At 42.1% G+C, this 15,455-nt stretch overlaps 1 protein-coding gene across 1 annotated transcript in view; it reads right to left on the bottom strand.

The window, feature by feature from the left end:
• Positions 1–7,136: 7,136 nt before the first annotated feature.
• GOT1 (glutamic-oxaloacetic transaminase 1) overlaps positions 7,137–15,455 on the bottom strand; it is a 32,766-nt gene continuing 24,447 nt past the window's right edge. Inside the window, exons 4-9 of the mRNA XM_060100982.1 lie at positions 14,753–14,865; positions 14,424–14,528; positions 13,080–13,230; positions 12,829–12,994; positions 11,918–12,060; positions 7,137–7,720 (exon numbers count right to left, since the gene is read on the bottom strand). Of these exons, the coding sequence (XP_059956965.1) occupies positions 7,581–7,720; positions 11,918–12,060; positions 12,829–12,994; positions 13,080–13,230; positions 14,424–14,528; positions 14,753–14,865 (818 nt within the window). The 3' untranslated portion in view covers positions 7,137–7,580. The remainder of the gene's footprint in view (positions 7,721–11,917; positions 12,061–12,828; positions 12,995–13,079; positions 13,231–14,423; positions 14,529–14,752; positions 14,866–15,455) is intronic.

Genomic DNA, 15,455 nt, shown 5'->3' with positions numbered 1-15,455 from the left:
AACACCACACTTACACCAATGGACAGATCATCCAAAATGAAAATACATAAGGAAACAGAAGCTTTAAATGAAACAATAGACCAGATAGATTGAAGTGATATTTACAGGACATTCCATCCAAAAACAGCAGATTACACTTTCTTCTCAAGTGCACACGGAACATTCTCCAGGATAGATCACATCTTGGGTCACAAATCAAGCCTCGGTAAATTTAAGAAAATTGAAATCATATCAAGCATCTTTTCTGACCACAATGCTATGAGATTAGAAATCAATTACAGGGGGAAAAAAACGTAGAAAACACAAACACATGGAGGCTAAACAATATGTTACTAAATAACCAAGAGATCACTGAAGAAATCAAGGAGGAAATCAAAAAATACTTAGAGACAAATTACAACGAAAACACGATGATCCAAAACCTATGGGATGCAGCAAAAGCAGTTCTAAGAGGGAAGTTTAGAGCAATACAAGCCTACCTCAAGAAACAAGAAAAATCTCAAATAAACAATCTAAGCTTACACCTAAAGGAACTAGAGAAAGAAGAACAAACAAAACCCAAAGTTAACAGAAGGAAAGAAATCATAAATATCAGAGCAGACATAAATGAAATAAAAACAAGGAAAACAATAGCAAAGATCAATAAAACTAAAAGCTGGTTCTCTGAGAAGATAAACAAAATTGATAAACCCTTAGCCAGACCATCATGAAAAAGAGGGAAAGGACTCAAATCAATAAAATCAGAAATGAAAAAGGAGAAGTTACAACAGACACTGCAGAAATAGAAAGCATCATAAGAGACAACTACAAGCAACTCTATGCCAATAAAATGGACAGCCTGTAAAAAATGGACAAATTCTTAGAAAGGTATAACCTCCCAGACTGAACCAGGAAGAAATAGATAATGTGAACAGACCAATCACAAGTAATGAAATTGAAACTGTGATTGAAAGTCTTCCAACAAACAGAAGTACAGGACCAGATGGTTTCACATGTGAATTCTATCAAACATTTAGAGAAGAGCTAACACCCATCCTTCTCAAACTCTTCTGAAAAATTTCAGAGGAGGAACACTCCCATACTCATTCTACGAGGCCACCATCACCCTGATACCAAAACCAGACAAAGATACTACAAAAAAACAAAATTATAGACCAATATCACTGATGAAGATAGATGCAAAAATCCTCAACTAAATACTAGCAGACAGAATTCAACAACACATTAAAAGGATCATACACCATGATCAAGTGGGATTTATTTGAGGGATGCAAGGATTCTTCAATATATGCAAATCAATCAATGTGATACACCATATAAACATACTGAAGAAGAAAAACCATATGATCTTCTCAATACATGCAGAAAAAGCTTCTGACAAAATTCAACACCCATTTATGATAAAAACTCTCCAGAAAGCGGGCAGAGGGAACCTACCTCAACAAAATAAAGGCCATATATGACAAACCCACAGCAAACATCATTCTCAATGGTGAAAAACTGAAAGCACTTCCTCTAAGATCAGGAACAAGACAAGGATGTCCACTCTCGCCACTATTATTCAACATAGTTTTGGAAGTCCTAGCCATGGCAATCAGAGAAGAAAAAGAAATAAAAGGAATACAAATTGGAAAAGAAGAAGTAAAACTGTCACTGTTTGCAGATGACATGATACTATACATAGAGAAACCTAAAGATGCCACCAGAAAACTACTAGAGCTAATCAATGAATTTGGTAAAGTTGCAGGATACAAAATTAATGCACAGAAATCTCTTACATTCCTATACACTAACAACAAAAGATCAGAAAGGGAAATTAAGGAAACAATCCCATTCACCATTGCAACAAAAAGAATAAAATACCGAGGAATAAACCTACCTAGGGAGACAAAAGACCTGTATGCAGAAAACTATAAGACACTGATGAAAGAAATTAAAGATGATACCAACAGATGGAGTGATATACCATGTTCTTGGATTGGAAGAATCAATATTGTGAAGATGACTCTACTACCCAAAGCAATCTACAGATTCAATGCAATCCCTATCAAATTACCAGTGACATTTTTTACAGAACTAGTACAAAAAATCTTAAAATTTGTATGGAGACACAAAAGACCCCGAATAGCCAAAGCAGTCTTGAGGGAAAAAAACGGAGCTGGAGGAATCAGACTCCCTGACTTCAGACCATACTACAAAGCTACAGTAATCAAGACAATAAGGTACTGGCACAAAAACAGATACATAGATTAATGGAACAGGATAGAAAGCCCAGAGATAAACCCGCACACCTATGTCAACTAATCTATAACAAAGGCAAGGATATACAATGGAAAAAAGACAGTCTCTTCAATAAGTGGTGCCGGGAAAACTGGACAGCTACATGTAAAAGAATGAAATTAGAACACTACCTAACACTATACACAAAAATAAACTCAAAACGGATTAAAGATCTAAATGTAAGACTGGACACTATAAAACTCTTAGAGAAAAACATAGGAAGAACACTCTTGGACATAAATCACAGCAAGATCTTGTTTGACCCACCTTCTAGAGTAATGGAAATAAAAACAAACAAATGGAACCTAGTGAAACTTAAAAGCTTTTGCAAAGCAAAGGAAACTACAAACAAGACGAAAAGACAAACCTCAGAATGGGAGAAAATATTTGCAAACGAATCAACGGACAAAGGATTAATCTCCAAAATATATAAACAGCTCATGAAGCTCAATATTAAACACACAAACAACCCAATCAAAAAATAGGCAGAAGACCTAAATAGACATTTCTCCAAAGAAGACATACAGATGGCCAAGAAGCACATGAAACGATACTCAACACCACTAATTATTAGAGAAATGCAAATCAAAACTACGAGGTATCACCTCACACCAGTTAGAATGGGCATCATCAGAAAATATACAAACAACAAATGCTGGAGAGGGTGTGGAGAAAAGGGAACCCTCTTGCACTGTTGGTGGGAATGTAAATTGATACGGCCACTATGGAGAACAGTATGGAGGTTCCTCAAAAAACTAAAAATAGAATTACCATATGATCCAGCAATCCCACTACCTGGCATATACCCAGAGAAAACTGTAATTCAAAATGATACATGCACCCCAATGTTCACTGCAGCACTATTTACAATAGCCACGTCATGGAAGCAAGCTAAATGCCCATCGACAGACGAATGGATAAAGAAGATGTGGTACATATATACAATGGAATATTACTCAGCCATAAAAAGTAACGAAATTGGGTCATTTGTAGAGACATGGATGGATCTAGAGACTGTCATACAGAGTGAAGTGAGTCAGAAAGAGAAAAACAAATATCGTATATTAACGGAGATATATGGAACCTAGAAAAATGGTACAGATGAACTGGTTTGCAGGGCAGAAATAGAGATACAGATGTAGAGAACAAACGTATGGACACCAAGGGGGAAAGTGGGGGTGGGGTGGGGATGGTGGTGGGATGAATTAGGAGATTGGGATTGACATATATACACTAATATGTATAAAATAGATAACTAGTAAGAACCTGCTGTATAAAAAATAAATAAAATTCAAAAAAATAAATGAACATATAATTTAATGTCAGCATGTAAAAGGTGCTGTGGGGAAAAAAAAAAAGGAAAACACAACCCACGCCAGCTAAAAGTGACAAGTCAGGGACAACATAGAAGAGACTCTTGCACTGGGAGAGAGGCTGGAGTTAATGATTTCTAAGACCCCGATCGTCCTTCAAGACTGTAGGATTTTATTTCTTTGGTCTTGAGGCTGGGTAAGTACGGGGCTTGCAGGCCTGTGGTGTGCAGCCCAACACGGAGTGTGCTGACTTAACAAGATTTACAGGATAGTGCCATGTACCTACATGCCAGGGGCTCCGGTTTCTAAGCCTCAGAGTGGTCCCCAGGCTGAGGTGTTGGGTGCCCCCACCCCCAGCCCAGAAGCCTCCCACTTTAAGATGGCCCCATGACTCGTAGTCATTTAGCTACTTTGAGCCTCAGCCTCATGTAAGGACTGGGTGTGAAGTCCCTCTGGATTATTTGTGGTAGTTGTGTGAGGATTAACTAAGATAATGCCTATGAGTTCTCAGTAAACATTAGATTCCCAGATTCCAATTACTTCCCACTGCCCCCTGTTCCTTCCAGAATCCTTCATTGTGACATGAGATCTGTCCAAACAAGACTTCCAGCCACTGTTGGTCAGATAGGAATGGAGAGAAGCTCTTACCTTGCCACTAAGGAAACTTTATTTCTAGTATAACTGGATTCTTGGGGAAAGATTTGTCGTTCTACCCTTGAAAGGCAAAGGGGCTGTGGTGCCATTTGCCAACTCCGGAGCCATGAGGAGATATATGGTGTCCCATTCCTGGCAGATCCTGAAGAAGGAATTGGTGAGGAGTGTCTTCCCTCTTCCTGAGAGGGAAGAGTGGAAGACTGAACAGACAGGTATTTTGAGGAAGGGAGAGGCAGGTGTAGGAGGCGGCCTCGGATGAACGTGGCCACCCTGTACCTTTTGGAGTCACAAAGAGTTCCAGATTAGGCTTCAGAAAGACTGAATTCTGACAGAGAAGGCCATGTAGGCTACTCTGCCCTTGATGCTGAGCGAATCACAGGCTACGCTCTGAGCCGCTGAGCCCCTGAGAACTGCTCTGTACTCGCCCTTCCTGCTTTAGGAGATTCAGAGAGAATAAGGCACAGCAACAGGGTACAGTAATAGCTTAAACTTATGGACTCTGGACCAAGACTTCTTGGGTTCAAATCCTAGCACCTATTAGTCATGTGACTAATATTAATATTAGGCAAGTTACTTGATTTACTATGCTTGTTTTCTCCTCTGCAAAGGGTGATGATAACATTAGTACCTACCACACTGATTTATTGTTGAGGATTAAGTGAACCGATACATACAAGGGCTTACAATAGTGCCTTGACAATGGCAAATTGTACTCAGTAAATGTTAATTTTATTAATAAAGCCTCTCCTCATATTTCCTTTAGATACATAATTTTTAAAGAAAATATCACAGTTACAGGTTAAGCGCCTCACCGTCTCACTCCCTTTCTCCTCACTGGTAACCACTTTCCTGAGATTGATGTGTACCTTTCCTACCTATATTTAAAATTTTTAATACATATGTATGTATTCATAAACAACTACAATATGCAGCACATTTTAAGAAATGGTATCATAAATGGCATCTCATTTCACCTTTCATCCACTCAAAATTATGTGTGAGCTTTACCCTCATTGACACACACAGCTCTGGTGCCATGTCCAGTCCTGTGACTGTACTGGATGTGGGGTGTTGATGTACCCCCTACTGATGCACACTTGTGTTTTCACCTCTTCACTGTTACACTGTGCCCTGGTCACTCCCATGGCTCTCTCCAGGTGCACGTGTGAGTTTCTCTAACGTGCATACATAAAGTGCATATATTCCTTGATTGTAAAGTATACACATCCTCAGCTTTTCAAAATGTTGCCAGATTGCTCTCCAACATATTTGTACCAAATTTCCCATTTCCCCAATCTAAGTGTAAAATAGTATCCTGTTACTTTCATTACACTTCCATTTTTTCTAGCGATGTTCAGAACATTTTCATTGTTTATAATTGATTTGAGTTTTCCCTCTGAATTACCTGTTCATATCCTTTGTTCACTTTTCTACTGGGTTATCTGTATTTTTAATTTGTAGGATTTTAAAAATTAAAATAAAAAATCCCAGATAGTAATCCTGTATAACAGTAATTCTTTATAATTCTGAATAGTAATCCTTTGTCTATTATATGCATGGCAAATATATTCTTCCAGTCTGGAAAAAAAGACTGTAGGATTTTATAACAACTCAAAGGCATCCTAAAAAGAGGCAGATCCTGTTAACATAACAAGAATTATTTTTCCGTATTTTAAGACACCAATTAGTAGACTTCTTGTTTTAAGTAAGACTCAAATTCTACTAAATCATCATTTGGAGAGTCCCTTGGACTCCCTGAAAAATGTGATCTATGTTTAAGTGGCTCTAATCGTTTCAACAGACTAAGAGGTACTCCAACTACAGTGGGAGGGACTGGGTTCTAGAATCACCCTGAGTGATGTCAACCCTTCTATGAATACATGAAGTTCAGTTTCTTAAGTAACATATGAAGATGGCTGGCCTCAGAAGGACAAAACTGTCAAAGGGCTGTGTTATGGTGAGTTCACTAAAGGGAGGCAGATTGCAGGAATACATTTTAGTTTTTTCTTTGGCAACTGGTAAATCCCACTCTAGCATTCACTTTTCTTTTTTAACATCTTTATTGGAGTATAATTGCTTTACAATGGTTAGTTTCTGCTGTATAACAAAGTGAATCAGCTATATGTATACATATATCCCCATATCCCCTCCCTCTTGCGTCTCCCTCCCACTCTCCCTATCCCACCCCCTAGGTGGTCACAAAACACCGAGCTGATCTCCCTGTGCTATGCGGCTGCATCCCACAAGCTATCTATTTTACATTTGGTAGTGTATATATGTCCATGCCACTCTCTCACTTCGTCCCAGCTTACCCTTCCCCCTCCCCGTGTCCTCAAGTCCATTCTCTATGTCCCAGCATTCACTTTATTTTTTATTTATTTATTTATTTTGCAGTACGCGGGCCTCTCACTGTTGTGCCCTCTCCTGTTGCGGAGCACAGGCTCCGGACACGCAGGCCCAGCGGCCGTGGCTCATGGGCCCAGCCTCTCCGTGGCATGTGGGATCTTCCCGGACCGGGGCACGAACCCGTGTCCCCTGAATCGACAGGTGGACTCTCAACCACTGCACCACCAGGGAAGCCCCCGGCATTCACTTTAAATTGTGGGTTACAACCCATTAGCGGATGACAAAATCAAGTCCATGGGCCTCAATCAGCACTTTCACTTTATTACTTTAGGGGAATAGAATAGAATAGAATAGAATAGAATAGAACAGAATAGAAAATATCAGAATGCATTACACATAGCAAGTGTAAGTATTGTTTTGTGAAACTTTCATGTCAGTTAAATGTGTGGGTGAGATATGTATTTCTTAACTTGGTCACTCTAAAGAACTCAAGCTTAGGAACAGGGACACAACCATGCAGAAAGAGCAGGGAGACACTCTGGATCAAGATGACGAGTTTTAATGACATAGCTGACACCCACAATCACACGTGGCTCTTCAGACAAATTGATCTTTGGGACTTGGCTTTGTACAGAGTAAAGCAACACACAGGAGCACATGAGTGACATGGGCAATACTCCTGCTTCCAGCGAGGGGGCAAGACATCTACATTTCATCATCAAAGTAAAGTACCTTTTTATTCTTCTCAAATAAAAGCCTTAATTTGCTCTGGCCTCCAAAAGGGCTCTAATCCCAGATCCCCATTTCCTTTCAAGAGATGTTCTCTTCCCGTGGGGCCAGCTTAAACAGAAACCACCTCACCAGAGCAGCTCTTCTGTCCCTCAGTAGTCTCTAATCTAGTTGTGATGTATACAACCAGGTTTGTGCAGGCAGGGAATACACGAGACAGAGGACCGCTTTGGTGGTGCTTGCTTGGGTGGTGTTTCTTCACTGGATTTTGGTGACTGCTTCATGGATGGAGCTGGCCACATAATCTAGGTTTTTGGTGGTTAAGCCACACATGTTGATCCGACCACTTGGCAGCAGATAGATGTGCTTTTCATTGACCAGATACTCAACCTGCTTGGCTGTTGAAAACCAAAAGAGATACATAATCAGAGCAGTAGGAATCCTTTAAGTAATGGAGGTCCAGAGAGTCCATTACAATGACAATTTCCTTTCTTCCCCCTAACACAGATGAGCAAAACAATAGGAGCAATTTTGTCCACCTGACGCAGTGAGAAATACGCTCAACAGATTCTGGAAACTACTCTTATGAGCTAACTTCCTAATCCCAGAAAGTTTTTTGTTTCTTTTTTTTTTTTTTTGGCGGTACGCGGGCCTCTCACTGTTGTGGCCTCTCCCGTTGCGGAGCACAGGCTCCAGGCGCGCAGGCTCAGCGGCCATGGCTCACGGGCCCAGCCGCTCCATGGCATGTGGGATCTTCCCAGACCAGGGCACGAACCCGTGTCCCCTGCATCGGCAGGCAGACTCTCAACCACTGCGCCACCAGGGAAGCCCCCCAGAAAGTTTAACATGGTTCTTCCTGATGGGAATTTTAATCTGGGACTACCTCCCAACCAAACCTTGGAGGTTATGTTCACTGGGACACCCTATCCACTCAACCAAACCCACAGACTTAAGAACAATCCATTGATATGAAAAACTGGTTAAGAAGTGCTTCGTTTATCTCTTCCTTCACCTATATTTGCTTAACCCTGAGCACCCAAAGCAACTTCCCTTTGACATTTCATTTTCACAGTACGTTGAACAAGGCCCTGAGATGAGTGCTGCTGGATAAATGCTGTGTGTGTGAACCCGCAGGCTGAACACTGCAGAGACCTCTTGGGCCTGGTGCATCTCAGCTCTCATTCACACACACACACACAGGAGGGTTTTCCCATGAGTTTGCAGAAACGCTGCTGTATGAAATGGGAAGGGATTGCCTGTACTTCCCTTCTGCCACAATCTCTAGAGCTTTTTTTTGCTTTATTGCAAAGCCATGAGAGAATTTTAGCTGATTTTTTCCCCTAAGTAATTAGCACCCTTAAGGCACCATCAATTTGAGGGATCAGGATAATAATAATTGTCATGGACTGAATGTTTGTGTCCCTCCAAAATTCATACTTTGAAACCCTAAGCCCCATTGCGATGGTATTAGGAGGTGGAGCCTTTGGCTGGTAATTAGGTTTAGATGAGGTCATGAGGGTAAGCATGCATGATGGGAGTAGTGACCTCATAAGAGGAGACCAAAGAGCTTGCTCATGCATGAGCTCTCTCTCTCTCTCTCCCCCTCACCTCCTCCCTTCATGTGAGGATACAGCAAGAAGACAGCCACCTGCAAGCTAGGAAGAGAAACCCGAGCAGAACCTGTTGATGCTGGCACCCTGATCTCAGACTTCCTAGCCTCCAGAACTGTGAGGAATAAATTTCTGTTGTTTAAGCCACCCCGTCTATGGCATTTTGTTATAGCAGCCCAAGCAGACTAAGACAGTAATAAAATCATAATCATCAGAGGAGCAAACACTATGTGCCAGGCAGTGTTCTAAGCACTTTATATTAGCTCAGTTAATCTTGATAATAACCTTATCGCCCCCATTTTACAGATGGCATAGATGGAAGTTAAATGACCTTCCCAAGGTCATACAGCTAGTCAGCTGTGAATCTGGAATTTTAAGGTGGGCAGTATAACTCCCGGCTCTCAGCTCTTAGCCAGGATACTATACTGCCTCTGTATGGAAGTGAAAAACCTAGACCCTGTACTCAGTGCTACCTTTGGGCCCCTCCAAACAAAGCCACCTTCACAGTAGCCCTGACCAGCTTTAACTATGTGAATTACAGCCATCCAAGGAGATAGCCCCTAACCTCACACATTAACAGAGCCACAGGCACGGCACCTTGTAAAGCCTATGCCCCAGAGGTAGATGTTGTGGTTACATGGCTCCCGCCCCGTCTTCTTAAATAGAAATGAAACTTCTCTACTTTTATGGGGAAAGGGAGTATCACAGTTGAGAAGCTAGTAAAAGTTAAGGACTCTTCCCCTAGAAAAAGGCCAATATATGCATACCCAATTTTAAAGACATTTCAGGATGAAAGCCCCTGTTCTGATAGATAAAATGTAGAAAAGGAAGTACCACAACATGAGAATTGTACAAACTATGTGGCGGGCACATGGGGTCCAATTCCTCTAACTTTTCTGCATGTTTAAAATTTTTCCTAATAAAATGTCGGGAGGAAAAAAAACAAACCCTGTTTTTAAAAAGGGTAAATAATGCCAAGTTCTAAAAGTATAACTTTATGTTATAAGCCCAGGTCTATTCTCACCATTTTTCAATTCATAATAAAACTAATTTCCTACTCTGGAGAGTGGGACAATATGGATACTTCATGGGAAGACATCCCCACCTTGTGAGCTTTTAGAATATTACTACTCACATGCACCCCAGTGTTCATTGCAGCACTCTTTACAATAGCCAGGTCATGGAAGCAAGCTAAATGCCCATACAGACAAATGGATAAAGATGTGGTACATATATACAATGGAATATTACTCAGCCATAAAAAGGAATGAAATTGGGTCATTTGTAGAGATGTGGGTGGACATAGAGACTGTCATACAGAGTGAAGTAAGTCAGAAAGAGAAAAACAAGTATCGTATATTAACACATATATGTGGAATCTAGAAAAATGGTACAGATGAACCGGTTTGCAAGGCAGAAATAGAGACACAGATGTAGAGAACAAACATATGGACACCAAGTGGGGAAAGTGGCGGGGTGGTGGTGGTGGGATGAATTGGGAGATTGGGATTGACATGTATACACTAATATGTATAAAATAGATAACTAATAAGAACCTGCTGCATAAAAAAATAAATTTAAAAAAAAAAGAGGGCTTCCCTGGTGGCACAGTGGTTAAGAATCCACCTGCCAATGCACGGGACATGGGTTCAAGCCCTGGTCCAGGAAGATCCCACATGCCACAGAGCAGCTAAGCCCGTGTGCCACAACTACTGAGCCTGTGCTCTAGAGCCCATAAGCCACAACTACTACAGCCTGTGTGCCACAATTGCTGAAGCCCGCATGCCTAGAGCCCCTGCTCTGCAATAAGAGAAGCCACCACAACAAAAAGCCTGTGCACTGCAACGAAGAGTAGCCCCTGCTCTCAGCAACTAGAGAAAATCCACATGCAGCAGAGAAGACCCAATGCAGCCAAAAATTAAATAAATGAATAAATAAATAAATTTATTTTTTTAAAAAAGAAATGTGGCTAGGGGAAAAAAAGAATATTACCACTAAACATTATTTCGATTACACTTAATATCTTAAAAATTGTATAAGGATGATTTTCCTTAATTAAGTGAACTAATTCCCCATTCCAGAACTGTGAGGACACCAAAGGCTAACTGAGCTATCCGTTTACTCTCTTGGTTAGCCTCATTTTACCCCAAAGTGTTTCAGTGAGTCTGCAATATACAATCTTCACCACCTTTCTTTTGGCTTTTTTCTGAGCCCATTTCAAACAGGCAGTCCGATGGCCCTGGTTTACAGTACCTCCCAGTACCTCTGAGGTTCTACTGACTACCCAAAGGCACAAATCTGTCCCCTGAGCCACTCAGACACAAGCTCCACAGGGAGGTCATATCTGCACCACGCAACCAGTGGCTTGGCTTGAGGTGCTCGGGAATTACTTATTAAATGAATGAGTCCTCTATCATCAGACGGGATGGCCAATCACTGATACACCCTACTGACGGCTGACCAAGATCATGCATGGCTGCCTGCTAGACTGTCAACTGACTTTTAATTCCAACTACCAATCTAAATTCTTATTTATGAAGTGAAAAGAGAATGTTGTAACCTAGGCAATGCTTGGAGACTAGGAAAGACCTGTTAAGAAATTAGGTCCTTCGATAATCATATGTAATATTTATACTTAAGGTTAAGGAAAAGCCAAAAGGTGCCTAAGCATTTATAAAAGATGTTTCATAAATCAAGCCTCCAAGGTACAAATCCTGTTACTTCCCAGCTGGCTCTGAGCCACTTCCCAAGCCCATAAAAATGAAAATATCTGAGTTATGTTCTGCAGGGTAGACCACAACAATGCTCTTCTGAGACCCAAGCGGTCCAGGAGATGAGTGGGACACACTGAGAAAATCTAACTTGTTCTGGTCCAAAGTAATAGCTGACCAAATGGGCAACAGCTAAAGGAGCCAAGCCCAAGAACACTGGCTGTGAGGAGTGCGGTGTCCAACAGTGAGCATTTGAGGTGGTGGGGCCACTTACAGTTCAACCCGGTGAAACTGAACATTCCAATCTGCTCCGTGATATGGTTCCAGGTTCCAGGGGTCTTGAGGGCTTCTAATCGTGCCCTGAGCTCAGATCTCATAGTCAGAATGCGGTCAGCCATTGTCTTCACATTACCTGTCCTGAGTAGACAGCAATATGAATACCAATCCACACAGGAGAGATGGTACACGAAAACATAAAAATTTTTTTAATGTAATTTAATCTGTAAGCTGAAAACATGATCACAACCTGCCTAATTATGGTATGTGGATGCCTGGATGGGTGGATAAGGAGACCAGAGATAGACTTACTAGGCAGAAGGAAGGGACTTTATTTACTGATGGAGTTTATGGCTAGTCTTAGGTATACTGGCTGTAATACCACTTATGTTTTAACTCAGACTTCAGCTAGGTGCTGCTTGAGACAGGATAATATATGTTCTTCAGCTAGGTGCTGCTTGAGACAGGATAATATATTTTATCAGGTGTAATTAAGTAGAGATTGCAGATTTAGCTACTACAAAAAAATTACTGTTTCAAAATAAGACAAAATATATATAAATTAGATAAGAATGAAGAGCCCCAAAATTGTTGCACTGACTTGAAGTTAGATATTCTATTCTATCAGAAATTCCTCCCTGTATTTCCCAACTTTAAGGGGAGGAAGCCTGGGTGGTGGGAGAGTGGGGAAACTCCCATTCACTAAGGGCCTCCTTCCTATGTTCCCAGTGCTCTGTTACACATGTGTGTTAAGTGTCAGCTCTATTTTACAGAAATAATAACTGACACTCAAAAGAGGTTCAAGTATTTTTGTCCTGCCTCTGCCAGCATAAAAGAGACAGTTAAATGTAATGGGACAATCGCTGTTCTGCATCCCCACACTTTGCCATCTGGCATTGAGCCCCTTACCATTCATTAAAAAGCTCAGGGTCAGAGAGAGTATGGGCCACGATTCGTGCTCCCTGAGCAGGGGGATTGGACCACGTAATTCGCACTATCTTCTCCATCTGGGAAAGGACCCGGAGGATGCTATCAGGTTCTTTCGCAACCACGGTCAGATTCCCCACTCGCTCATCTAAAAGGAAGGAGGAGAATCAGCCTTGGGGCTCCGGGGGCGGCGAGGCTGGGGCAGCTGGGCTGTAACTCATGAGAGCACTCACTGTAGAGCCCGAAGTTCTTGGAGAAGGACTGGGCACAGAAGAGCTCGAACCCTTCAGACACAAAATAGCGAATGGCCCAGGCGTCTTTCTCCAGGTTGCCAGATGCGAAGCCCTGATAGGCTGAGTCAAAGAAGGGGAACAGAAACCGGCGCTGCGAGGAAGGAAAGTGAGTCAGGGCAGGAAATCCTCCTGGAACCAACCTCAGACACTGGCCTTCCTTCCCCAACTGGTGCCTGGAAGGAATGTCTCACCCTGTCCGTTTCTCCTACCTCTTCCCTTTCTGCATCCAACTCCACTTTACATCTGTTTCTCTGTTCACCTAAATACCAACTAACAAATCTAACAACTTCGGTAAACCTTATTTTTTTAAGTATATTGTCCTAGAGTGTCACGATGCTGCTTTGCCAACAGGGCACATCTGATCATGTCACTCCATGACATCAAAGATTTCCAGGGGCTCCCCACTGCCCTCAGAATAAAGTCCGAGGCTTCAGCACAGGACCTGGCCCCCATTTACCTCTCTAGCCTCATCACTCACTCGCCCCCTCCCCTGGAACTCCAGCCCATACCAAGAATTACTTTTACTTCCTCATATGGACCATTACCTCTGCCTTAGGCTTTTGATGGTGCTCTTACCTCTGCAGGAAACATTCCTTCCCTGCCAGCCCCGACCCATCCTCATCCTTCAAGTCTAAACACGGAAACCACTTCTTCCAGGAAGGCTTCCTCTGCTACCACCACCCCTCCCAAAATGCACGCACTCCCCAGAGTCTGGGCTATGTGCCTCCATAGGACCCCATCAACACAGCTGTCTCATAGTACGTGGCTGTGTCCCCAAACAGGCTGTATGCTCTGAGGGCAGAACCACCTCTGCTTTGTTCACTATTGTCCCCCTATGGCACCTGGTACATAATAGTTTATCAAGAAGTATTCTTTAAACATGTTAATGAAGAATATATACACCTTGAGCTAGAAATTCCAGTGTAGAAAGTTATCCCAAAGAAATAATAAAAAGGAGGTTTAATACATATATTGTTCACAAGAGTAAGAAACCTGGGCACGAAATGGCCATCAACTGATTTAATCAATCTGTAATGTGACATAGCCATGCATGTCATGTATAACTACACTAAAAAAAAAATTTAAAAAGAAAAGAGCCTGACATTCTGTATATCAAAATGTTAACAGTACCTTTCTTTAGGTAATAGAATTTATAGTTAGTACTTATTTTTTTCTTTAGGCTTTTCTCCATTTTTCGAAATTCTTCCATAAATAGGTACTGCTGTTGAATACATCAAATATTAATACACACTATTTTAAGAGATGCTCTGAAAAGACAGTTACCTTCATGACAGAGGCAATCTGCTTCCACTGCTCCGGAGTTGGGTCAGTCCCAGTCGGGTTGTGTGCACAGGCGTGGAGGACAAAGATGGAGAACTCGGGAGCTTTCTGGGGAGAAGGAAGGTATGTAAGTTCTGACACCAGCAGGGACATAGGGGGCAGAGTCAGGGGCACAGAGGGCAGGTACTCCCTCCTTACGTGCCATTTCAGAAACCACCATCTGGTCTGAGTAGGGTGTCTCAGACTCTCTCACTTATCAACTGATCCAAAGACTTTTCCCTGCTCTTCTTGACGTCATAGCATTCTGTCTACTTTTTCTTCTAATAACCCACCTCCAGATCATTCAGAAAACCCTGGAGGTCTAGTCCTCTCTTCGCTGCATCCCAATAGTGATAAGACCGAATTTCTTTAAATCCAGCGGCAATAAAGACACCATTATGATTCTCTGCAAACAAAGGGATAAAACGTTAAATGTTTTACAAACACAAGGAAAGACAAGGAGGCATGAACAGAAGGGACTCAAGGCAGCTTCCAGGGCCCTCACAGGCTCAACACCCACTGGGTGACATGGAGGTGAGGGGTTAAGATTGAGAGGAATGATTGTGACCAGGAACAAGTTTGACCAGTCTAGTCATGCTGACTTACATCCTACTACAGTGGGACCTCCCTCCTCTGGGAAGGCTCAATATATACTAAAACACAAGTTCACCAAGAGTCTTGGGATAAAGGAGTCCCAATCTGAATTTAAGCATCAGGTTACCCATGTACTGCCATAACCCACTGCTCAAGCCATTCTCATGTTAGTTGATCCAGGGCTGGGTTACATTTTCAGTGTAAGCAGTGAGACTCATGAGGATAATTCCTTCCCTGCCAGCACCCGACCCATCCTCATCCTTCAAGTCTAAACACGGAAACCACTTCTTCCAGGAAGGCTTCCTCTGCTACCACCAGCCCTCCCAAAACACACGCACTCCCCAGAGTCTGGGCTATGTGCCTCCACAGGACCCCATCAATACAGCTGTCTCACAGTATGTG

The sequence above is a fragment of the Mesoplodon densirostris genome, chromosome 1 (genome assembly GCF_025265405.1).
Source record: "Mesoplodon densirostris isolate mMesDen1 chromosome 1, mMesDen1 primary haplotype, whole genome shotgun sequence".
In the NCBI taxonomy this organism is placed as follows: Eukaryota; Metazoa; Chordata; class Mammalia; order Artiodactyla; family Ziphiidae; genus Mesoplodon; species Mesoplodon densirostris.
This window is presented reverse-complemented; position numbering and strand designations above follow the sequence as displayed.